Here is a 24,838-nt window from a genome sequence, read left to right as displayed (position 1 = left end):
AGTGTTTGTGTGAGAACAAAAACAGCTCTGCTGGACACCTGCCTGCTGCAGTCCTGACTTTACAGGAGCAGTAAGAACTACAAAGAGGTGACAGGGCTTGGTCAGAGCACACAGACACATGCAGATACACCCGAGTCAGGAAGTAAAAGTGAGATGAGACTTCCTCGCTCTTCTATAAAAAAAAAACAAACAAAGCGAGTAAATGAGACAGATTTTACTGTCTCACCCAGCCAATAAGAGATGAGTCATGAAATGTATCGCTCCATTGTTTTAACATCAAAACACGGTCAGTTCCCATCTGCCCAGGATGACAGAAATCCTGTCTTAGAATCTGGCAATTAAAGACAAAAACCTCCTCTGAGCCAATCATTCAGTGAGGCGCTCGCTTACCCACGATGCACCAGATTGAAAATCGTATCCAGGTGATGGCAGACAGTTTAAGCATGAGGTAGATGTTGACCAGCATGGCTGAAGCAGGAACAAAGGGCACACAGGGCGCCATGTAGGGCAGCCGCTTAGGGTTCTCTGGCTGCTGGAGGATGATGATGATGAGCAGGGCGATGATGATGATAAAGAAGATTAATAGCAGCAAAGCCCACCAGTGACCCTCCCCAATACTGCTCGACCCTGGACAGGAGAAGAGAAGACAGAGAGATTTAATTTATAGTTCCACTAAACTCTAGTTTCCTGTCTGAATGTGTTTGTGTTTGTGTGTTCTCACCAAAAATGATGAAGGAGCAGAAAGCAAAGATGAAGATGAAGAGGAGCAGGACACAGACGGTGACAGTTTTCCCCGTGGCCGGAGTTGGCCTGTCCATCTTTCCCGGGAGGCCCAATCGGATCCTCATGGTGTAGTAGCGTGGTCCAATGAGCTTCTTCAACCGCCGGGACATCCCGCCCTCTGACTCCTCCGCCTCAATGCCGGTGGTCATATCCACCGTGCCGTAGTTTGGGTGGCTGGCAGTGTAGGCGTTTTTATCCGGCTTGCCTATCAGCATCTCGTTGTCGCCCAATGACGGCAGGTTTTTGGCTCCACAGGTGTTCGTGGGCGGGCCTCCGTACTCGTCTGCTTCGCTGGTTGGCGAACAGGCGTCTTTCTCGCACTCGGCCAGGACGCCTTCCTTCCTCTTGTTGTTCTGCTCCTCAGACAGGAAGTTCACGAAGCCGTGGATGTCGCCCTCAGGTTGGTAACGCAGCAGGAGTACGCACAGGCTTACCTGCAGGCCAGGAGGGGGAGCAGTTGTCACAAAAACAGATTTTCTTCCAGTAGCAGAAGAAGAATTGGCTCAAACATTTTGTTCTGAGGCAAACAACTTCTGCATGTTACCTTCTGCATTGCTAATCAGCATTTCATACATATATCAGAACCAGCAGCTCACTGGTATTTCAGCTGATCAGCCACCAGCTGACTAGATCCAGAGATCAACACTCGATCCGTCACCGTGACCAACTGCTTATATGTTAAACCTCTTGGTATTGTTGAATTTGCTAAAGCATGCTATTACTGTACGTTAACAGCTATAATCTGTATGGTTCGTGTGTTGGAGGGATTAGGTTTCCCAGCAAAATCCCTGTTGCTTTGCACAATCCTTCAAAGGGCAGAGCCTTCTTCACCAAATCTGACTAACATTTGCAAAACAAATTAAATTCCTTGACTTCATGTAAGTCTCAGACTAAAGACCAAATCATAGAGCTAAGCACAAAATACACATCTACCATTGGTTCTTATCAGAAAAGACTGAAGTGTAAATCTCTGTAATACAGTGAGCTAAATATAGCGATGCTTGCACCATGTATGTACCCATATGGTCTATATGAATGCGTCTAGCATCATCATCCGCCACTCACCAGGGTGTAGGCCAGCAGGGTTCCTATGGACATCATCTCGATGAGGTCTCTGAGGCTGACCAGGAGGGACAGCAGGGCAGCCAGAAAGCCCGACACCACACAGGCAACAGCAGGGGTCTCTGTGTAGGAAGACACGTTGGCCAGGAACCTAAATACACAAAAACGAGGAGTTTGAGATCCAGCTGTGCAGATCATTTAGACCGAGATTAAAGAAGAACGCTACGAAATAACCGTGTTGACTGACTTAAACAGCAAGCCGTCCCCTGCCATGGCATAGATGACCCTGGGCATGGGGAACAGGGACCCCAGGAGGGACACAGTGAGTCCGGCTATGGAGCCCACCGCCACGATATACTTTGCGAACATACAGCCGTGCATGGCAAACATCTCCATGAGCGGGGCGTCTGCGTCGATCTCGTTGTACGGGACCATCAGGGTCAGGATCACAGAGACCTGGATGGAAGAGGGGTGAATACCAACAGAGAAAGAGCTCGTTAAGAAGAGTTCCATACTGAAATATGAAAAAATTAAATAATTAAAAATACAAAATAAATGATTTAACTGGATGTTCATCGTGAAATATTGCTAAAATACTATAGAGAGGAGATGCTTCAATAATTAAATGTTGCTTTATATAAAGCTGCTATATGGATAATTACATATTTTGGGATTTGGCGCCCCCAATGGTGATATGAGAAACCACTGGCAGACCCCAATACAGGCCATTTTGTTACCCTTTGTCACTCTCAATATATTTAAGTGTACATCAGTGAAAATCTGGATTCACGAGTATTGAAAACACACTTGCAGTACAATTGTATTATATCACCAATTTGTCAGAAATATACTTAAATATACTTCAAATGAAGTGAAATTAAAGTACACTTTAGTACAAAGGACTTTAATTAATCACATTTCTTTTTTTAATTAATTCCATTTTTTAATTAAAAGTATTTGTAATTTAGTACACCTTTTAAAAATACAATTTATAATACACTTACAACAAAGTACACTTTTTATAAGTACTTTGAAATACCACTTTAATTTAATGACATCTATTTAGAAGTACGCTTTTTAAAAGCATATGTCAAACATACTTTAAATTAAGTACACTTGTAAGGACTTTTCAATGCTTAAACTATATTTCTAATACACTAAAGTGCTACTACTACTTCTTGACATGGGAACGCTCAGAACAGCTTCTAACAGTGATGTAATTCAGTGTTTTCTCACCCTCATCAGAATAACTTGATGCTGTATATGAAGCGCTGAGCTGCGATCTTCCAGTCTAACTTTACACAGCGAGCGCGCCGCACATCGCATTACATGCAGAGTGTTCATTAGTCATGCTTCTCTCTCGCTGTGTGTGTGTGTGTGTGTGTGTGTGTGTGTGTGTGTGTGTGTGTGTGTGTGTGTGTGCGTGCGTGCGTGCGCGATTTTGATCCTCGTGTGTGACGTGTGAAATCATGCAGGGCCATCTGTCACTGATACTGTGCTGCGAAAGAGAGGGATTTGCATGAGCAGATCGCAGAAAGAGAGAGGGCAGGAGAGGAGAGAGGAATGATAAAAAGACCAACCCTCGCAGAGGAAGGTCGAGAGATTGGTCTCCCCCTCGTAGCCTGGTGACCTTTGACCCTTCGTCCTATCTGGGCACAGGCTGGTCGACGGCGTGTATGAGCCTGTCACAGGCTGACTGCACTAATCTAGAGTGAATCCCACGGCAAATCCCGGCTAGACGCATTTGTTTGATTTAGCTGATCCCAAACTGCATCCTGCAGTGCCCGCATCAGCTAGTTAAACATTCATGTGACCCATCGGGATGGAGGTTTCCCAAAAATGCCAAACAAATGAAAAGAACTCCACTAATTTTGACAATTTTGGAAGAAACTACAGTGAAACTTTCACTCTGCAGTTCAAGTGTTCTGTAAAATCAATGCCAGCAGAAAAACGGCATCTCATGTGCTTCATTAATAAAGCGATTACTGGATGTTGAAGAGCAGCAGCTGGAGGATCCTGATGGGAGCGAGAACGATGTCCACAGAGTGTCTGATCAAAGAAAGATGGAGATCAATAGAAGCTGAGAGAGGAGACGTGACAGCGCGGGAGAGGACTGAGGTGGAGACATGGGTGCAGCTGGGAGACGGGGAGACAGAGCAAAACCAGCTATTCACGGAGAAGTAGTTGAGTTTTGAAGTTGATGCAATCTTCGGCCCCCGGGCGATGCCGAAAAAAAATTCTCCTCCCTGATAGGCCGCCGTTACACAGTACCCATAGCAACAACCATCCAGCACGAGTCAGAAAGGGTTGTGCAAGTTGAATACGTAAAGATCAGAGATTAGATGCACGCCCACGCAGCCGAGTGCAGAGGGAGGCATCTCCATGTTTGATCTTTCCATCCTTCTGTCAGACACTTCTCAAATTTTGGATCAGGTCGCATTTACAAGTGGTTTGATAGGAGCTCAGAGGGAACGTCAAAGCATGAAGGAGAAGAATGGGAAACGAGCAGCAGCAGCAAAAATGTGTCGTCTTCACACTGAGATTTAGGATCGTGTCGCACAATGACGCGTTCGCACGGCCGTTATTTACGTTAACATCCGCTCTCATCCACTACATCTGTGCAAATACATTGTGCAATGTGATATATTTTCTTTGTTATATATTTTTTCTACTGTGTATTAGTACAAAATACTGTATTTGTTATTCAAATTTGATTCATGTCAAGTTCAATATGGCAATAGTTTTTTATACTCTTGTATAAATGTAATTTTATTCTGTTTTCTTTTTTATTTTATTGCCTTTTATGTTCTTTTTTCTATGTCTCTTTAAAGTCTTTGCTGTCTGTAACAATTTAAATTTCCCCTGCAGGGCATTAATAAAGTTTTATCTTATCTTATCTTAGGAACAAAATGAGTGAAACATGTAATTGTGTTTGGTTCTCAGTGATTTAAATGCAATACTTTTGTCAAATTAGTTTCAAAATGTTTTGAAAAACTACGGTATGTGGGTGTATGAATAAGAAGCTGTGATTACAGCCTGCTGTCTTCCCACGATCAATGAGATCATATTTATGTGTGAAATTAAAACCTGATTTTGTAACGCTGGAGTCACTGAGCCAAATCATCATACTTACTGACTACAACTGCTTAGTTACTGAAGTAACACAAGATTAATGTTCTGCATCCAGTCATTACCTCCGAAGCGCTAATGAAGTGAAGCTTTTACTGTGGCTGTTTGTGGTTTTCGGGGGAACTCACAGAGACGTAGGCGGTGAGGCAGGTGATGAGTGAGGCAGTGATGGCGTAGGGGATGGAGGTGTTGGGACTCTTGGCCTCCTCGCCTGTTGTAGCAATGATGTCAAATCCAATGAAGGCATAGAAACAGGTGGCTGCTCCCTGCATCACCTGAAACAAGCCACAGAAGCAAAAGGAACATATTATTGGGATGGCCTTCCAACAGGAAGAAAAACTCAAACTGACCGGACAATGTGAGGCAATATTACAATTTTTCACATATATGACAATGTCATTATTTATTATGTACTCAGTTTAACTAATGTACTCTTCATCAGTTTAAGCAGGAGAGCCATCTTTGGCTAGAAATCCCACATGCAACATATCTCTACCATCTTTTGTAGCCTGCTTTTGCATTGTCCCTGACATATAAATAAGTAAAATAAAAACAAAGCCGATAATCTGCCAGCACACCTGCCTTTCAGCCTCACTGTTTTATTCATTGGCGTTCTTGTGATTTAGCGTGTGTGTGTTTGCATGTGTGTGCGTACCCCCGACCAGCCAAAGGGCAGGAACCTCCCCTCGTCCCAGTTCTCTCCGCTGACGAAGAACAGCCCGGCGATCATCATGAACACCCACACGATGAGGTTGATGACGTTCAGCACGTTGTTGAAGCCCACAGAGTTCTTCACTCCCAAAGCGACGATCACCGTCACCAGCAGCGCTATCAGCAGCGCCAGCAGGTCTGGGTACGACTGCTCCCCCTTACCTGGAGCACACACACCCACAGAGTGTGTCAGAGTATATTTTGGTCTTAGACAATGGTCACCGTGTCAGATCTATCAGTCACAGGGCCATGAACTCTTGCCATGTCTTGGTTGGGTGACCTATTGATTCTTTCAAGGACACACGGGTGATTACAAAGCTTTATATTTAGGTAGCCATCAGAAAATTTCCCCAAGATTGGGGCTATTTTCTTGAAACGTCAAATGAGAAATCTGCAGCATCAACTTAAGTAATTTGAAGGAATGCACAATAAAACAATTTATTAATAATTACAGCTTGAAACAACTTGCAGAGGAACATGCAGAGGAAGTGGGTCTTCATAAATATCCTCAGGTGGTCTCACGCCCACACACACAAACTAATGAGACTTATTTTGAGCTGAATTCCACGCTTTTCCCAGAGGTGTGGAGAAAACAGCTGTTTTTATCCAGCAGGAAAAGGAAACATTAACTTTCCATTATGTTGTGGAACATCTGGCCGCGCTGCTTATCATGTGACCACAACCACCGCTTTGTCAGCGTCCAACAGGAAGAGGCTGTCAGGGCGGTGTCATCCAGAAAGACAGGGCTGGCACCCGCGTCGGGTGTAGCATTACACCAGATTAGCAGGCATTCCCCTCACGGTACGGTTTATGACCTGGAAAACTGTGTTGCATGAATCATTTAGAAATCCAAGATGCTGCCGCCGCTTTCCATAATGACGTGATTCCCAAGATAAGCAATGAAGCATCATTTGGACGCTCCCTGTGAAAAATCTCATAAGGATTGGATGATTTCCCAGATGGTGTTACTTTTTTTTTTAATTAGGCTTTAAAATATGTGCTATCATTTAAAAACAGAAGCCCTTTGAGACAAACAAAACCATTCCTGGGATACAGATGGTATTACGCTCCTGTTAGATGCTGAGAAGGTAATTTGTGACAGTGAGAACAAACTGCATGAATCCCAGCAAAGACTGAGTTTGTTAAACCTGCTTCTTCGGGTCAACTGGCATAACTGTGATCCAACCCAGAAGAACTCAGGTACAAAGCACAGAAATTTGGCCAAACTGCATTGAAATCCCCGCCAGGTTTGGTCCTACACACATAAAAAAAACATCCTCTGAAACCTTCAACAGTCTCCTTTGAAACGTATACAGTCAGAAAGTGGATTTAGTTTGTAGAATCATGTGAGGGAACTACAAAACACACTTCAGTCTTTGAGTCTGAAGGAAGCTCTCGATGGCTCCACATTTGCAAACAGAGGATTCATATAACAAAAAGGCAGCTCTGCAGTCGTTAGTGTGTCATTATGAAGAAAGAAAAATGTGTGAAAATGCTCCAAACTCCTCCTGTGTTCACACCTGCTTCATCAATAATCCTTGTGTAGGCCACTGGCTTTGAAAACGGTGGTGTCACTCCAAAGTTTTCACGCTTTAACAACCAAACCAGACGACATTTCTCAACGATTGAATCATCTTAGTGTAGAAAACACCGGTTTACAAGCTTCAAAAGTCAGAAACGCTTATCTCAGCACCTCTGAACATTTCCAAGGTTTTTAAAAAGTGTATGTCTACAGGTGACATTCTTACCGCTCTCAGGTTATTGGTGCTGAGTTTAGGCATATTGGCACTTTGGGATGAAAGTTTTATTAGATAGGTGATATCCATAAAAATGTCAGAGCATGTCAAAGTACCTCAAAAGCGTCTGACAGGCCTCAGAGGGCTTTAAAGCGACACCTGCTTGACATTTGACTTTGATGGTAGACTGCAGCTGATAGCTTCAGACTACAAATATGGAGTAAAAGACTCCACTTAATTATCTTTTGGCAATGAATAATAAGTTAAACGAGGACAGAACTGAATTCCTACTAGGCGGACCTAAAACAAATAGAGATATGCTGTTTAATAATCAGGGGAAATGAACTTCTTGGATTAAATCTGAGGTTATAAATCTTGATCCAGATCTAAGATTCAGGTCCTGCATCAACAAGATGACGAAAACTTCATATTTCCACCCGACAAACATAACTAAAGTACAACCATTTTTAAATCAAAAAGACGCTGAAAAACTGATTCATGCCTTTATTTCAAGTCGACTTGATTACTGTAACGCATTATTTACTGGAGACTTCAGCTCACTGAAATCTCCTCAGCTCGGCTATTAACCAGAACCAAGAGGAGAGAGCACATCAGTCCAGTTTGAGCTGCTCTGCACTGATTTCCTGTAACATTCAGGGCTGATTTTAAGGTCCTCCTCCTCGTATACAAAGCCCTTAATGGACCAAGCTACATCGCTAACTCCCTCGTTTATTATTTGCCTTCAAGAACACTGCGACCATCTGCTGCTGGTCTGCTTTAGGTTTCCAGTAACAGTGGAAAGATAATCAGGATGCAGCCTCAGTAGCCATGACTTCTTGATACAGCTCTGAAACCTTTGTGCTTGTCCACTCACCCAATCCATTGAGCGTTCCGATGTGTGTTATCATGAAGTTGCTGATGCTGTGATTGGCCAGCGAGTCGGCCATGCTGCTGAGAGCCGACGCCCCCGCCGCGGTCCCAATCAGATACTCCAGAATTAAGTTCCAGCCGATGAAGAACGCCACGCACTCGCCCACGGTCACGTAGCTGTACGTGTAGGCCGAGCCCGTGGTCTTAGGCACCCGCACGCCGAACTCCGCGTAACACACCCCTGTGGGGGGAACACACACATTCATTCACACGCTGCATTATCATCCGAGTGTGAGGCTGAGCTGAAGGTACTGATGGGAGCATTAAGCTCGTACTAAGACATCCCTCGAGTCCCTTTTATATTAGAGCTTCGCCCGCGTAATGTCTTTGCCCTTGTTCTTATTGCACAGGCTCTCCATATGAATCATATCAGTGTAATGGTGATGAGAACTACAGTAACCTTTACACTGCAGCCTATAGTATGATACAGTCAGCCTAGTGTGTGTGTGTGTGTGTGTGTGTGTGTGTGTTAAAGGACACAGAAAGTGAGTGTTTAAGGGCAGTAGAAAGTCACAAAATGCACGTGTGCATCCAGTCTCACCTGACAGTATGGAGGCCACAGCGGCGATAATGAAGGACACAATGACCCCCGGACCGGCCATCTCCTTGGCGACCAGCCCCGAGACCACATACATCCCCGTCCCGACGCAGCTGCCCACGCCCAGCGACACCAGGTCCACTGTAGACAACACCCGGGCCAGCCTGGTGCCATGCGAGCTGGTGCCCGACATGGCCGAATCCAACATGGACTCCACAGGTTTGGTCCTCAGGACGCGGGACGCAAAGGTGTTCCACCCCGCTGCCCATTGTACCCTCCGAGGGTCCAGCTTCCCTACCAGACCGCTCATACTGAGGGCTAAAGGTCAAGGGTCAGAGTTAAAGGGACGGACGAGTGAGGAGATGCTCTTTCTTCTGCAGTTTCACTGAAAACAATGACAGCACAGTGGAAGAGGAGTCACTCCTCATCCAACGACGGAAGATTCAAAGATCTGCTTTTGTCCCGCTGCCTTCGCCTCGGCTTGTTCAACCCTCTTGTCTCGGTTTACTGGAAGGCCATCTTGCTTCTTCCCCGCATGGTGAGAAAGTTATCTGTGAAGCAAAGGTGGGATGAGTTATTCTTGAAGCATTTCACAGCACATTGCCTCCCGTTATCCGTCTGACACAATGCTTACTATGGAGTACACACGCCAACACACCGGAGCCCGGCGGTGGAGACGCATTACACATTCGTCCACAAATGAAGCGCACCTGAGCGAGGAAGCAGCTAATTAGCAGTTCTCTCCCTGTAGCACTGTTGCTATAGTAGCCAGGCTCATTAGTGGCAGCAGTGGACATTAAATATTTTTTGTTGATGAGGGGGAGACGGAGCAATACGTGGAGTCATACTTACATACCAGTGTTATTCTAAACTAAAAGCTTCTGGAAAGCTTCTTTGAAGAGAATCAAACAGGGCCGCCATGATTTCATTCACGTCTCCAAAACGTCTCGTTTGCATTACAAAGTGATTAACTGTCTCAACTCATGTCCTGCCTACATTACAGATGCACACGTACACGTAGAATCAGTGGAACTGTCACAGTCTGTATCTCTGACCTGCCTGTGCTCCTCCACACCTTTATTACTTTACATCTAGACAGCTCACAGGTTTCTAGAGTTGGAAATTAAACAGCAATTATTTATGATAATTATTTGTCCAGTGAAAAAAGAATTTGAATTTAAGAACAATTGCGTGTTAATTTGTCTCCTACGACAATAAACTTTCAGCTAAATGGAGCAAAAAAGTAAATAATTAATTAAACTACTTATAAATAAATACCAGTGAATTGTCCGTGACTTAAATCAAATAGCAAAAACTGGCCTGAAAGTCAGACATTTCCCTTATTATTAATTATTTGGTCATTATTTATGTAATTAGAACAACATTTCTGTCCATAAATTTACCCAAAACTCGTGATTAAATACAATTCATTATTACACATTCACCCAAAAGCAGTTAAAGTTTGCTCAATTTTAACTAATACTAATAATAACTAATAACTAACACTGTGCATTAATTAATAAGTATAGTGTAAGTATAATAATATTATAAACTAATTATAGTATCAGTGTAATTAATGCATGCGTAATTGTTCAGCATAATGCCAACTTTTATTTTTCCAATAGGTATATTTTGCTGATAATATTGTTCTACTTTCATTGCTGCTTTTCATTATTCGATCATGTACACTTACGCTGCAGCTACAAAAACAGATAAACAAACTGAAAAAGCTTTGCGTGTCAGGAAAACATCAGCAATATGCGAGCAGCACGTTGGCGGACAGAGACGTGCAGCTGAATCAAAGCAATCAGCGAAACCCTTAAAATGCATCAATTTTAAGTGCAGAATAATTACAACAATTATTTATTAGAGTTGAGCAGCGACGCAGCGTAACCAACCAGCAGAGGCTTTCTTCAACGCAGCCTTTCAACAGAGTCTCTGATGTCATGGGAGTAACAGCGTGAGAGGAGAGTCTGTTGAAAAGAGAGCTATAACAGGCATCAATTGAAGCTCCGTCCACCTCTCTCTCCTCCTCTCTGTGAACTAACACTCTCCATTCACCCACTTTGAACAACAAGCACAAGTTACTGAACTAACACACACTCACACACGGCGCACCCACATCGCCTCTCAGCTATAATATGAGCCACTCACACGGATGATGGCTGCAATTACCCAGCTGTTTAACGAGAGGAGGCCGGGGCTGCTATTGTTGCTGCACTTAGCGGCAGTACGAGCATGTGGAGAGAGAGGAAAAAAGGTGATTTAATTTGTGTGTGATGATGAGTGTCAGGTGGGGCAGGGGCTCTTAACCCATCACAAGGCCGACTCACAGGTATCCTGATTATGCTGTAATGAAATTGAATTTAGCAATTTACTTGCAGAGGGAAAGTTGAGGAAGACGTGACGTGAAATGGGCCAATAAACAGTGATTTAAATATATGGCAGAGGAAGCGTTTTCCACTCCGCTGCAGGGACGAAACAAACAAACTGGCAGTAATCACAGTCAAAATATGAACCTTCATCAAACTCAAAAGTCGGGGTGGAAATGAAAGTCACATAGGAATCGTGATTTTCCTGCGATCCAGGAAATGATTGTTAAGGTTTCTCCATGCTATATTGATGGAAACAGAAAAGGAAAACCATGTCACGAAGGCACAGAGCACCTTCCAGAGGATGTACAACACACACACACACACACACCAGAGCAGCCCTCAGTAAGGAAGCGTTTGAGTGCATTTTTGACATTACTCACACAATGTTTGCTAGATGAAAGCCTCGGAAACTATTACACATCACATCACAACACAATCACTCACAGACTAACGTTAGCGAAGTCCACCGAAGCACAAGCACCAGCGAGCGAGCTGGAAATGACTCCCAACATCACCTGTTTCATTTCAAAAGCCCTGCACCCAAATGGCTCTGCGGATAATGACGGGCCTCAGCAGAGAGGGTATTTCTGCGGCGGGGAGATACACGGTGCTAACAGCCAAAATCTGTTTCTATAAAAAGAACCCAGACATCCATTAGTTGTATCCAGTAAAGTGGACTTTCATTATTCTTATACAGGCAGTAATATGTTTCCCAATTTTTAGAGCCTTTTCATGGCAGAGTTTTGACTTTTCATGGCAGGAAAAGCACAGGTGTACATTATGCTGCCATCCGCTGTACTCAGAAGTCAGAAAAAACACGGAACAGTGCAATAGAACGAAACGTCGGAAACTTGGTCAGGATCCATCCAGCCAGAGCTCGGCATCATTAACACGCCTGACGTCGCAGCAATATGGCAGCGCACACAGTGGACAGTGAGCAGCAACAGCTTTGTAGTTCCCATTTCTATATCCATTCAGTTAATTTGTGCTCTTTTACTCCTTTGAAGTGTGCTAATGTGCTTGTGAAGTTCAGAGACTGGCCGACAAACACCAGAACATGTGGGACGGAACATTCAGACTGGAGGTCAGGACTAAGAAGTTCCACCTTGCAACATTAACAATGGCTCCATATCACGAAGTGTCCCAGTAAGCCATGTGAACGAGTGGGCATGCACAGCACTGAGCCCTGGAACCGGCTCACCGACACGTAATGCAGCCATCATTAGTGTTGTTAGTTCTGCCTCAGAATGCCTCCTCTGAAAAAGGGTTTACTGCAGACAACATGCAAAAAGCAGCATGCTCGTCTTTTTTTCAGACAACGACCTTCACTAAGAGGAGCAGCTAGCTTAACTGTTAACAGTTATGTTTCATACTGCAATCCAATGGACTGAAAGCATGAATCAATGGTTCACTGGAGTCAGTCATTTCTAAAGATTCCCACCTGTCCTCAAGAGCACACTAGTGTTTAATTTAGCAGAATAATTCTATCATGACACCAAGTTCTCTCATGTTTAAAAATTAATCTCTAAGGACATTAAATTACACACTGGCTTTTTAGTGAGATGATCCACTGCTGACTGTTAACTACTGATTACACAGAAAGAGAGAATTAACAGTCTCACATGGCAGTTTGCTGCACATGCAGCCCTAAAGGTAACCCTGAAATCAACCGTAGATCAGAAATGAGCTATGAGTGACTTTTCATTATGTTACGTATTACTCATGTTGTGGGGACATAAATCTGTTTGCACAGTCAAACTGGGGACTCACCTTCCTTATGGGGACAAAACGCAAGTCCCCAATAAGGTAAAACATCAAAGTTTAGGATGAAGATTTAGGGTTAGGGTAGAGTAAGTCTCAAGGAAATGAATGTAAGTCTATGTATGTCCCCAAAAGTGATGGAGACATCACTTGTGTATGTATGTGTGTGTGTGTGTGTGTGTGTGTGTGTGTAAAACGAGGACAGGAAAAGAAAGATTAGGAGGAAAGGATGAAGAGGATGAGCAGACTGAAAAACAGCAAATCTGTTTTTCATTAGAGCACCGAGCTTTGATCCTCAGGTTGGGCTTTGTCAATGAATGTATGTGTGTGTGTGTGTGTGTGTGTGTGTGTGTGTGTGTGTGTGTGTGTGTGTGTGTGTGCGGTGCTTTAACTGGAGACACTGCTACTTATGCACGTATCCAATCAACTCAGCAACAGTGAAAAAGTGGCATCTGGGGACAAAAAGGGTTGTTTGGGATCGTTGTGTTTCCGTGCGTGAAGCGCTGTCGCACCATCACGCAGCCTTTCATCATCCCAAATCAAATCATGCAGGCAGCTGGCTCGTCAAAACGTCTGTTACGCTCTAATATTCTTTAATATTCTCTGGCTAGTTTCACTGCCAGTGACCACCTGCCCTTTTGTTGAGTCTGAGCTATTTGAACAGTCGTAGATCAACAAAAGCGAGCGGCACAAAGCACCGTGGCAGCAGGTGTTCCATCTGCTCTGTGCTGAAGACCGACTTCAGTTTACCTGCAGCACTCCCTCGAATAAAGGTTAATCTAAGAACATGTGACCTTTGTGGAAACTGAGGCTCGTGTGACAAAGTGGACAACGTGTCAGCCACATGTTCACATGTAAACAGCCAACTTCAGCAGCATTACAACCGTCAGCTGTCCGTGTTTTCAACGGCTAAACCTCGCAACTAAATTAAATGAAGCATCAAATCAAGAACACCAAGTAGAGCAAATGTGTTTTAATTCACAGGAAGGTAACGACTTATTATTTTATTTATTAGAATTCTGTCCTGCTCGTATGATGTTAGGATGTCAGTATGAGCTGACGCTGTGCAACAAGGAGCTGCAGCAATCTGAGCTAATTTCATTATCTAATGTTCTGTTTTGGGGGTTTTTTTTAGGATTTTTTTGCTAATTTCTCATGAACCACAGTTACAGAATGGATGCCATGATGCTTCGTCACTGTGTGTAATTTTTGAGACGTTTTTAATTCTCTTTTAATGTAACAGGGACTGTGCAGTCTTGCAGACTCTCTGGTTTACAGGAATATTGCTGTAGCTGGAGCAGACAGCCTTTTAATTATACTCCAGCAATTTGGAAACTACACTTTCTCTCTTGCCAAGAGTTAGATTAGAAGATCAATACCACTGTGGAGCTGGAGCCAGGAGGCACTTAGCTTAGCTTTGCATAAAGACTGGAAGCAAGGGGAAACAGCTAGCTTGGCTCTGTCCAGAGTGCTTGACCATGAGGTACTGAGGAAACCAGCAGAGACTCGGTTAAAGTCAGCATGGCGGCTGTTAGCAGGACAGAGTTACAGCAGGTTTCTTTCAAAACTGCACGCTGAATAAGTGTTTCTTCATTTGCAAATCCCCGTAAAACCACAGCTTGTCAAGTTAATTTTCTGTTTGCGTTTGGATTGAACAATTAAGACACCGTGTGCTCAGATTTAAATGTGAGACAGAGCCATGTTAGCTATGTTTCCCTGCTTCCAGCCTTCATGCTCGGCTAGGATAATCACCTCCAGCTCCGTGGATAATTGGAGTTTATCTGTGGAGAATGGCGTCTATCTTCTCATCTAAAGAAAGCAAATGAGCATATTTCCCAAAGTGCCAAATCACTGCTTTAAGTTTGACCTTTTCTTGCCACAGCAGGCTACTTTCACTGCCTGAATGCTCTGGATGCACACCGATCAGCACAGTCACTATACACTCTGAAATCCATCAAGCTCATTTCAGCACCAGTAATTCATTACATTACACGTAGTGCATGCAGAAGCAGCTGGTACTTCTCCAATGGCAACATCTGTATGCTGCACCACCCCCCGACTCCGAGTACAACAGGCACGGCGCTACTCGTCTGAGCACAAACTAAAGTGCCAGTGGCAACGTTAGCTGCTGCATTATTTAATATAGTGTGGGCGCAGGCAATACATTTTCTATTTATTTAGACATCCAGCCATGGAATTACTCATATTGCTCCTGCTGTTTCATTAGAGGAGAAAGGAAATATAAGCATATGTGTGAAGGAAACGGCATGAAGAGAAAATAAAGCGACGCTGTGAGAAAGAGAAAGATCTGAAAAATGACTGTCGTCTCCCAGTGTGTGAGCGATGCACCGCCGCTGCATTTACAGCAGCTCTGTCTCACACCGACAGGCGGTGTAATAGAATTTCAACCAACATCTTTCTTCGATGTTACGGCATTAAACAAACACCCATTATCTGCTCTGCCGGAGTGCTGCCGTTTAAAGATCAATAGTTGAATCCCTGTCATTGTAATCATCACCAGCACCTTTAGCATCTTAGCATTACTGCGTTTCCTCTCCGGATAAGAGAGCTGTCAGACCATCCGTCCTCGTGCCTAATCAGCCGTGACTAAGCCCGTCTCTGTGTCCGCCCCTGCCTGCGTCTGAATTACTGGATGAATAACCTGATTGAGCTCTCATTGCCTTTACAGCAGGAGCCGCATTGGCTTAATAAGGCTGAGAGCCTTCCTGATTCACTCGAAACCAACCTGGCACCTGGCCTGCATTGCATGGCCTGCGCCTCTCCATAAGGCAAACCTGGCAAGCGGCCCTGGCCCCAGTTCTGATGGCCCGGGTAGAGTCAATCAAAGGGGAAGTGCGTTTCACTTCAACTTCCCCCTTTTCTCACCATCTCTCACTCACTCTGCCTCAGACTGGCAGATGTTTGACATGTTTGAGGAGCGTGTTAATGTAAGATGCATCGATAGATCGATAGATAGACAGATTGATTCATAATCGATGTTTGTGTGCACAGTTCTACCTCAGTGCCTCTCAGCATTAAGATTTATGAGGCCAGCCCCTACAGACTGTTACACAGCAGTGCTTAGAGCACAGTGCAGTCTGCAGTCTAATGGCTTCAACACAATAATGGATTGTTATCAGTCACTATGACTAATAGCATATCGATGCCCATTTAATCACAGCTGCTTCCATTACGGAGGGCTTTATTGTTAAATGTAGTTTGGTCCTGTATGACGCAACCTTTACTATGTTGCTCTTTTAGGTCGAAGACATGTCGGCATTATGGTGTAGAAATTGAGGAAACAACATTTCTTCCAAGACAGCATATTCACAACACAAATAGCAGATCCAGCTGAGGAGTCTTGCAGACACCAGCAGTAATTGGCTGAAGTGGAAACTCCTAAACTCATTTCCCGCTGCTTGGCTGACTTTGGCGACTGTCTGGCTGATTCAGTGCGTTGGCTGACTGGCCACAGCGCCCCGATCTGACAAGCCTAATGAATCTGATTCCTCGTTTGACGCTAAAGAGAAATTGCCGCCTGTCAGGTTGACTTCGTCGCCTGACTCATCAGTCACACTTCACCTATCTGTCCAAAGCGTTCGGAGGCTGACTTTTAAATAAGAACTGTGATGTTCCCATCAGTTTCACTGAGCAGGCTGCCTCACTGGCTCGGTAATTTCCTGATGGATTCTTTGTTTGATTTACTAATGTCAAACCATCTACCGTATATGGACCAACCGACCAGCCGGGTGTCTTGGGTGTGCACCCGCAGGCCCACCGTGCTGCTATGTGCTCTTCATGCACAAAGGGAAAGAAACGCCCACCCCGCGTTCCTCTGGAGAGCCGTGATTGGTTTATCGATTGATAAATAGGTTTATTTTACAAAGATCCAAACGTCTATTTAACTTCTTTTCGTGAAAGTTATGGCAGGTGAAACTTTTAAAAGTTGTTATGAGAGCGTGTGTGAACGTGATCAGCAGTAAATGAAACACAGCAGACTCCTGATGTGCTGTGGGCCCTTTGAGGTTTAACCCCGAGGGGCCGCTGGAGATCCTAATCCAGCCACGACCGTCTGAATCACATGTACTTATTTAATATTCTGCTCATCTACGACAGCCACTGTTTATTTCAGACAGCTGGAGGAGAGCAGGAAAATGCTCCACTTGGGCGAATAATGAGGCAAAGACGCAGCCACCCGTCAAAGAGTAAACCAGGAAGTCGTACCATGAAACCAAGGAACTATGACTTTGTATGACTTTCATTGACTGTATTCATCTCGCTTGTAATTGGTTCATGTTTTAATCACATATCATAAATGTTCTGATGTCATACAGTTTATGACATATTTGTAGCAGTGTATTATCCATAGACTATGTTAGGATTGTGTTTATATTTGCTCTTATTGTTTTGTTTGGTAGCTGAATACATCTTGCTGTGTATGATAGGAGCTCGTGTTGTAAGGCTGTGCAGCACTGAAGGTGTAAAAAAAAAACAACCTTGGAACAACACGGTGCTCAGATGTAGAGAAGTCTGAGAATTTGGATGGAAACAAGCTTTTGACCGTGTGATATTGTATAACATTGTGCTAATAAGAGTAAACCATCAGGCCGTGATGTAAGTCTTTGATCGCTTGCGATGCTGTTTAAGCACTCAAATAAACCCTCATTCACGTTATCCTTGCTCCCTCGACTTGTACTGGTTTAGTTAATTAAACAGACATCAGAGTAAGCGGCCGTGGAACACAGAATACACGGAAAGAGAGACTACACCGTGAAAATAATCTGTGCCAGTCGATGATACGATGAATTTTTTAAGATGAAGGCAAAACAGAAAAAACAGGTCAAAGTCTACATTTGGTACTGCCGGCATGCCATCCAGCATGCTGCCACTCCTAACTAATTAGTGTAATGTGTTGATCGACACTACTGGAACTGGTAACAGACAAACACAAACACAAACAGGGATGTCCCTCTGCTTCCCTCAGTTGGCCGTCTGACCAGTTTGCTCATTTACTGACTGATTGGCTCCGATTCTGGCTCGCCCATGAGTCTGATTCACTTCAGACTTTGACCATCAAGCCCAAACATGTTGATGTGGATTTGCAGAATAGTAATAAAAGAGACAACATTCAGCAGTTTTCTCTCTCTTTAAGGTGTATTATCCCGATCTGTCATACGTTTCCAAGGTGCACACTGTTGGCACTGGTGCCAGATGCAGACAAATCGCTCTGCATGACCGACCTGTCAGCCAGCCCGCTTCACTCCCAATTTGCCTCCCTCATCCCCATCTATCTTGCCCTAATGCAGCGCGGTGGGAGCCCGAAGCTTAAAGCACACCAGGTCTGGCTCCAGACTTCAAGATAAATAAAAACAACGATGTCACTCCCTCTGGCTCTCTGGCTAACCAGCCATATCGATGACATCTCTGTCTATGTGGCCTAAAGCGCTAAACAACAACAGGGTCATTCCACACACTCAGACTAAACCTCAAGTTTGGCGACCAGCACGACGACTGAATACAAATCTCGACTGAAGACGTTCCGTCAAAGAAAAGGCCTAAAACTTCCTAAAACTGGCTCATTGATTCTGGTTGCAGACTTCAGTCGTATCTTGCTGACTAATTCTTCGACGAGGAACTCCAGCACCATGAAATATTGGTGACACTCAGAGATAATGGAGAAAGGAAATATTGCCAGTGGTTGCCAAAGACAATTTTCCCCCCACAGCATTGTCTCCATCGATCCCATTTGCTAATCCCCATGTCTGCTGTGGGCGTTATTGTCCTTCTGTAGCAACTGAGAGAGCTTTCTATATAGTGCCACGCATTAAGACATATATTTCCCTGGTCTTTTATGATAGAGGAATCACTATCCATCCGTGACTCAAAAAAAAAAAAAATGCTTCTGTCAGATATACAAGCCCATTTGCACCAACGTGATGAAAAAAGAAAATCCTGTAAGTCATTATAATGAGAAACCTTCACGAATGATGAGTCAGTATCTCAAAATATGATTTAGCATCTCAAAAAAATGAGAAACCTTCTTCAAATAATGATTTACTGTCTCAAAATAATGACTTGATGTCTGGAAATTACGAGTTAGTATTGCAAAATAATGAGAAACTCTCTCAAAATAATGACTTTGTATCTCAAAATAATGAGTGCTAAAGAGACTTAGTATTTCAAAGTAATGATTTATAGTCTCAAATTAGTGACTTAGTATCTCAAAAAAATTACAAACTTGACTAAGTTATTATTTTGAGATATTAAGTCATTCTTTCAGGAAACTTTGTCAATACAGTGACTTATGGGACCTTTTTTTGGCAGAAAAGTTCTCCCACAGTCATGGACCATTAAAGCCACACACAGTGTCTCGCTCTTTGCCGTCCCCTCCCTCTAATCTCTCTGTCCTCCCAGTCTTTCCCCGAAAGTGCTGGGAGCTGTTTATCAGCTTATACAGCTTGCCAGCAAATGAGCAGAGTGCCTGTTGTATGCACTCCTCACCGTGTTCAAGCAGTCCTCTGACAGTTGATGCTGCTCTTTATTTCATCGATTCCACCTTCACCTGTGACCCACCTGTATTCCCGCCCCCTCACTCTCTGACTGGCTGTGTTTCTGTTTCTTTTTCTCAGCCTCTTCTCGGATGCTGGCCTTGGGATGCTTTGCCATGGCAACTAAATGGATAAAACTGCCTGAATTCCAGCGTTTGTCCACACAATGCGGCGCTGACCTTAAAGATTAGCATAGCGTGCAGCACCACGAAGAGCGAGGGTCACGTCGAAGCTGCATGTTTGCGAGCTGTAACTGCCTTTTCTGTCCACTCTCATATGATTCACGGAAACAGCCTCTACAGTTTTTTTTTAAAGAGGGTCCGTTGGTTTTAAAAACATAAACGCGGAGCCTGAACCAGACAAATACAACTGGTCTCAGTGAAAGTAACAATGGTTTTATGAGCTTTTAACTACAACGATCAAGTTACGCAGTCATCTCACAGAAAGGATAATACCAGTGTCATTTCATCTTCTCCTGTCACACTGAGGACTATTTATGTGTTTACCACAGTTTGAATTTCTTAATGTGTGTTTTACTAGACGTTTGTTGGCTCCTGTAAGACTCATTCTTCTGCACATAGTTTAGTGGCACCTTGTCAAAGTAATACATCATGTTAAATACTACATGCCTGGATGGTCTGTGCAATATTAGTTCATGATTGCTAGATTCAAGGGGATCTTTTTTTCTTCTGCAGGAGGCTTCCCCTAATATCGCCGAGGATGGGAATACATTGGAGTGATTTGAAAGTCCAGTGCATGTCCTTCAGACCCTAAAGGGAACCATGTGCGTCACACAAAGGCATGAAAAAGCGTTAGTATTTGACGCTCGGGGAATAAGAACTGGTTGAAACTGCGGGTATACCTCTGAGGAAGAAACCATGGTCACAAATTTAAAACAGAGATCGGATTACATGGTAATGATAACCATCGAGGCCGCCCACCTCCCACACACTAACCCTGCAGCCTCTCTGCTTCTCTTTCTAGCTGTCTCTTCTCTTTCCTCTCGCTTTAGTGCCTGTTGAGCCAGTAACCAGAGGTGTGTGTGTGTGTGTGTGTGTGTGTGCTGCTGACAGAGACAAACAAAGAGACAATGTGTGTGTGTGTGTATGTGTGTGTGTGTGTGTGTGTGTGTGTGTGTGTGTGTGTGAGGTTCTGATTGTATTAGCCTTTATGCGCAGGCAGGTTCACTGACGTCATTGCCGAGGAGCATCTGATGGAGAAAGGGTGGTGGGGGCCAGCGAGCCATTCATAAATATAAAGGCTTGTGGTTTGGAGACTGTGTGTGTGTGTGTGTGTGTGTGTGTGTGTGTGTGTGTGCGTGTGTTTCTGCTGCATGAGTCACTCCTGTGTTTTACTGTAAGAGTTGAGTAATGGCATCACTAGATGTAAAGTATTTATCTGTCATAAAGACGAGCAAAGCTATCATGCAGGGTTATTCCAAACAGGCACATAAACATTATGTTTTCTCAAAGAAACATCCGTTCTCTCGCGTGTCTGGTCTGAGCGCGCACACACACGCATACACACAAGCTTTCATTCAGCATCCATTATCCCTAATAAAGACGAATGTGAGAGCCGTACCATTTAATAAACCATGCAGTTGCACAGATTTTGGCTTGTGACTTAAAGTGGCTATAATATATTTTTTTTAGAATAACAAATCTGCAGCTCCCTTCCTCTTGACAGAGCTTTATACTGAGCTTCAGCTCATTGTTTGTCTGTCTGACCCCAAATTTACTGTTTGGTTCGCTCTCATAGCATCATTTTCAGGCTGCAGCAGGCAGCTGTCAGCACTGAAAAGGTCTAAAAACCCAGCTGATGGGAGACTAGCTGCTGTATATAGCGGAGCATTTAGCTGCTAAAGCAACAGATATGTCCCTCAGGAGTTGGTAGAGACCAAAAACAGAGCGAAAAGAGAAGCATGACGAGTGACAATGTCACTCCATAAAGGCTTGATGTGTAAATAGGCAAATGTTTGCGAACAAGTTCACCATACCAACTTAAAAGATAACGATGTGTCAATGCTGACTCTGCTGCCCCCCAGTGGTCAAAAAACAGTTACAGTGGCTTTAAAGCACGACTGTGTGACTTCTGAAAGAAGACATGTCATAATCTTCATTAACAAATGACAAACTGAGTTTAAACACACACCTTTGGTCCATTCAACACACTCAGTGTTTGCTTCAGCCTCGGTCTGGCATGACCAGTTAGCTTATGGGGGCTAATCTTCGACAGATATTGCGGATAACAGAGAGTACACAAACTGTGTACTTTGTAAAGTGTCTCTACTTGTGCTATATCACACTAAATATTTGCAGCTGTCATTATTCCACAGCTGCCGCTCGTAGCCAAAGTGACCCGGCTAGTTTTAAGTTCATGAAGCATCTCTTACTTGATGAAACAGGTACTTTGATTAGGAGCGTTAGCGACTACATCAGCTGAGCTAACAGGGGATACTATAATGTATTTTACATTTTTCATGGTTCTTTCTAATTCTATTACTTTGACGGACCATTCTTAGTTTGTGTATGTTGGGAACTCTGAAAAAAAAAAAAAAAGCTTAAATGCTCAAGGTCACGTTCTTTAGGGATGCCTCCAGGGCTCAGGGGCCGTTGTTGCGTTGTATATTTTGCTGTGGATTCAGAAACTCTACCCGGCACTGAATCATACAAACAACACAACCTGAATATACTCAAAGTAAAACAAAAATCGGGGGGCGAGTCAGTGCACCTCAAGCTGCTCCGGTGGTGCGGCCCGACATGTGACTCTGACTCCTCTGATGTGAGACCTGAATGTCTTGGGGGCTCTCTGTGTGTGTGTGTGTGTGTGTGTGTGTGTGTGTGTGTGTGTGTGTGTGAGGGCAGGAAGAGAAACTGCAGTTACTAAATTGGTCAGTTATATAATCAAGTTCTACTATTTACTGTTGGTTGTTTTCACCTCCTCCTCCTCCTCCTACTCCTACTCCTCTTCATCATCATCATCATCATCATGTTTTTCTTCCTGAATGACATCTATTGTCTTGGATAGAACTGCGTCCGCCTGGCTTATATAGATTTGCTATATGGTGCTACATTATATATTGGGGGAAGCTCAAATGACGTTTTTTGTAAACGCTTGTGTATTTTCCAAAATAAAGCATTCATCATGTCTGTATTATATTTGATTAAGTTGATATAAATACAGAGTGGAAGCAGCGTGTGCTCCCTTCGTCAGTCGAACTCCTGAATTGCCTATTGTGCTTTAAAAAGCGTCAATACTTCTACGTTTGACAATTTAATCACTTTCTGGGGTGAAAATGCCATTTTCAAACAGAAACCTGCAGCTCTGGCAAGCAAACACAATCTCCATCCAAAAGTAATTGAATTAAAATGGAATTGGCTTTCTCTATGTCTGCGCGGCTGTCTCTTACAGGAACTAAAGGCACCTGTTGAGCGCTGACAGGGCCATCAAGTCTGAGCATATTAGCAAGCTGACCCGCTGATGACTGTTTTCAGCACCACGGACAGCATGTCACCACAAGTGAGTACGAGAAAAGAGAATTAAGGAGGGGCGGGGAAAAAAAAAAAAAACCAGAGATGAGATCTTATGGCAGACAGAGAGGGAGAGCGAGAGGGAGAGAGAGATCTGGCCATGTCATTAGGGATTAGCCCAGTTCCACAGCTTCAGGCTTTCAGTGTCTGAGTGCTCTTGTCCTCATATAGACACACACACATGCATCCAGCAGCACAGTGCACTGCCCCGCTGTTTGTGTAGATAGATAGATAGATAGATAGATGTCTTGACAGAGCAGGTTATGTGCCATAATATGATAGTCAGGCTGTGATAAATCATAATCTTTTTGCATATTAGATACAGATTCAGCCCTTGCAAAAAGGTTATTTTAGCCTATATGATCATTTATCACACCATATTCATTTGGAGTAGCATGAGCCAATAGCAAAGTAACCCAATACCTCGACAAGCTCACAGCCTGGAAAAGCTCTTTTTCCTTCTCTTTCCATGCGCATAAGTTTCATCATGGCATCTTTGTGTCTCTCCTCTCCCCCTGACACACCTAAACACAGTCCACATAAGCAATAACCACACATGCTCTCACCTGCAAAAACACTTAATTACACGTCCCACCCTCTTTCAGTCGAGTCCCAGCCGCCCCTCTGTCTCCTCCTGTACTCTCCTCGACCCTCCAAGCGGAGCCTGCTGCAGTTCTAGTCCGGTGGGAGAAGCGACACCCGCCCTAAACTCTCTCTTCCTTTCCCTTTCTCACGCAAACAGGCACACGGTTAAAGGTGAGGCGCCCATTTCCCGACATTTCCGTCCACTCACCAAACATCACCTCCACGACGACGCACGGTTTCCGCCGCGTTATGCGCCATCGCTCGTGAAAAAAAGAACTGCACAAAGGAAGACAACAAAAAAAGGGAGGAGGAGGAGGAGGAGGAGGAGGAGGAGTGAGGTGGGGGGTCACTGGGGGACAGGGGTGGAGGGTTGATGTAGTAGGAGATAACGAGAGGACGAGAGGGAGAGAAAAGTGGTGGAAAAACACTCACTGTGGCACGGCCGGATTAAAGGATGCCCATGTCGGATGCTGCAGTCGGTCACCAGCATCAGCAGCAGCATCTCCGGGCTGCGCGGTGCATCAGCGGGAGCCTGCGCGGGAGGAGGGAGGGAGGGAGGCGGGATGGCAGGTGGGAGGGTGAGGCTGATGATGTAAAAAGCTTTAAATCATTAAGGAGCCCGCTGCACGACATGTGACCGCCGACACCGTGTTTTATTCATCCGGTTTGTTTCCTGATCGCCCTCGACCGACCAGGAGACAGCGAGCTGACCGGACGTCGTTGTTCCAGCCCACCCTCGTGATGTGCCCCGATCCAACCATGACACGAGGATTATCACCACAATATGCCCACAATAATCCTGTCATTTATGTTCTTTATAGAGTCCTCTAATGATGCGTCATACTTATTTTATACTTCATTGAATTTTTTAGTTGTACTTTTTCCTGCAGTTCCAGGATTACTTTATTTCTGGCTATCCACAAAAAAAGAACATACAGTATTTCGTTGTCATAAATTAAACATCTTACATTAATGAAATACAGAAAATGTTCAGTGGGTGATTTTGATTCATACGAGACGTCACAAATTTTCATTACTGCAAAGAATCAACCGAGCTAAATAAATGTCAGGTGCTTTTCTGAAGATTTCTAAGGATTTAACACATGAACATATGAAAAATGTAGGTTTACCACAGTCAAACATGTCTGTT

The 24,838-nt window shown here is 44.0% G+C and overlaps 1 protein-coding gene across 3 annotated transcripts in view; it reads right to left on the bottom strand.

Annotated features, from left to right (window-relative positions):
- Positions 1–24,396, bottom strand: part of slc7a14a (solute carrier family 7 member 14a) — a 29,868-nt gene extending 5,472 nt beyond the window's left edge. The window contains exons 1-9 of one of the 3 annotated variants that reach the window (XM_076748121.1): positions 24,121–24,396; positions 8,893–9,440; positions 8,296–8,532; positions 5,630–5,847; positions 5,103–5,249; positions 2,093–2,301; positions 1,849–1,996; positions 722–1,217; positions 391–627 (exon numbers count right to left, since the gene is read on the bottom strand). In XM_076748121.1, the coding sequence (XP_076604236.1) occupies positions 391–627; positions 722–1,217; positions 1,849–1,996; positions 2,093–2,301; positions 5,103–5,249; positions 5,630–5,847; positions 8,296–8,532; positions 8,893–9,199 (1,999 nt within the window). In that variant the 5' untranslated portion in view covers positions 9,200–9,440; positions 24,121–24,396. Of the gene's footprint in view, positions 1–390; positions 628–721; positions 1,218–1,848; positions 1,997–2,092; positions 2,302–5,102; positions 5,250–5,629; positions 5,848–8,295; positions 8,533–8,892; positions 9,441–23,669; positions 23,996–24,120 lie in introns of those variants that run through there. The other 2 variants (XM_076748123.1, XM_076748122.1) reach the window with 2 other exon arrangements.
- Positions 24,397–24,838: the final 442 nt, after the last annotated feature.

Source organism: Chaetodon auriga, chromosome 14, assembly GCF_051107435.1.
Source record: "Chaetodon auriga isolate fChaAug3 chromosome 14, fChaAug3.hap1, whole genome shotgun sequence".
Classification (NCBI taxonomy): Eukaryota; Metazoa; Chordata; class Actinopteri; order Chaetodontiformes; family Chaetodontidae; genus Chaetodon; species Chaetodon auriga.
Note: the sequence above shows the minus strand (reverse complement) of the source record. Positions and strands in the feature narration are given on the sequence as shown.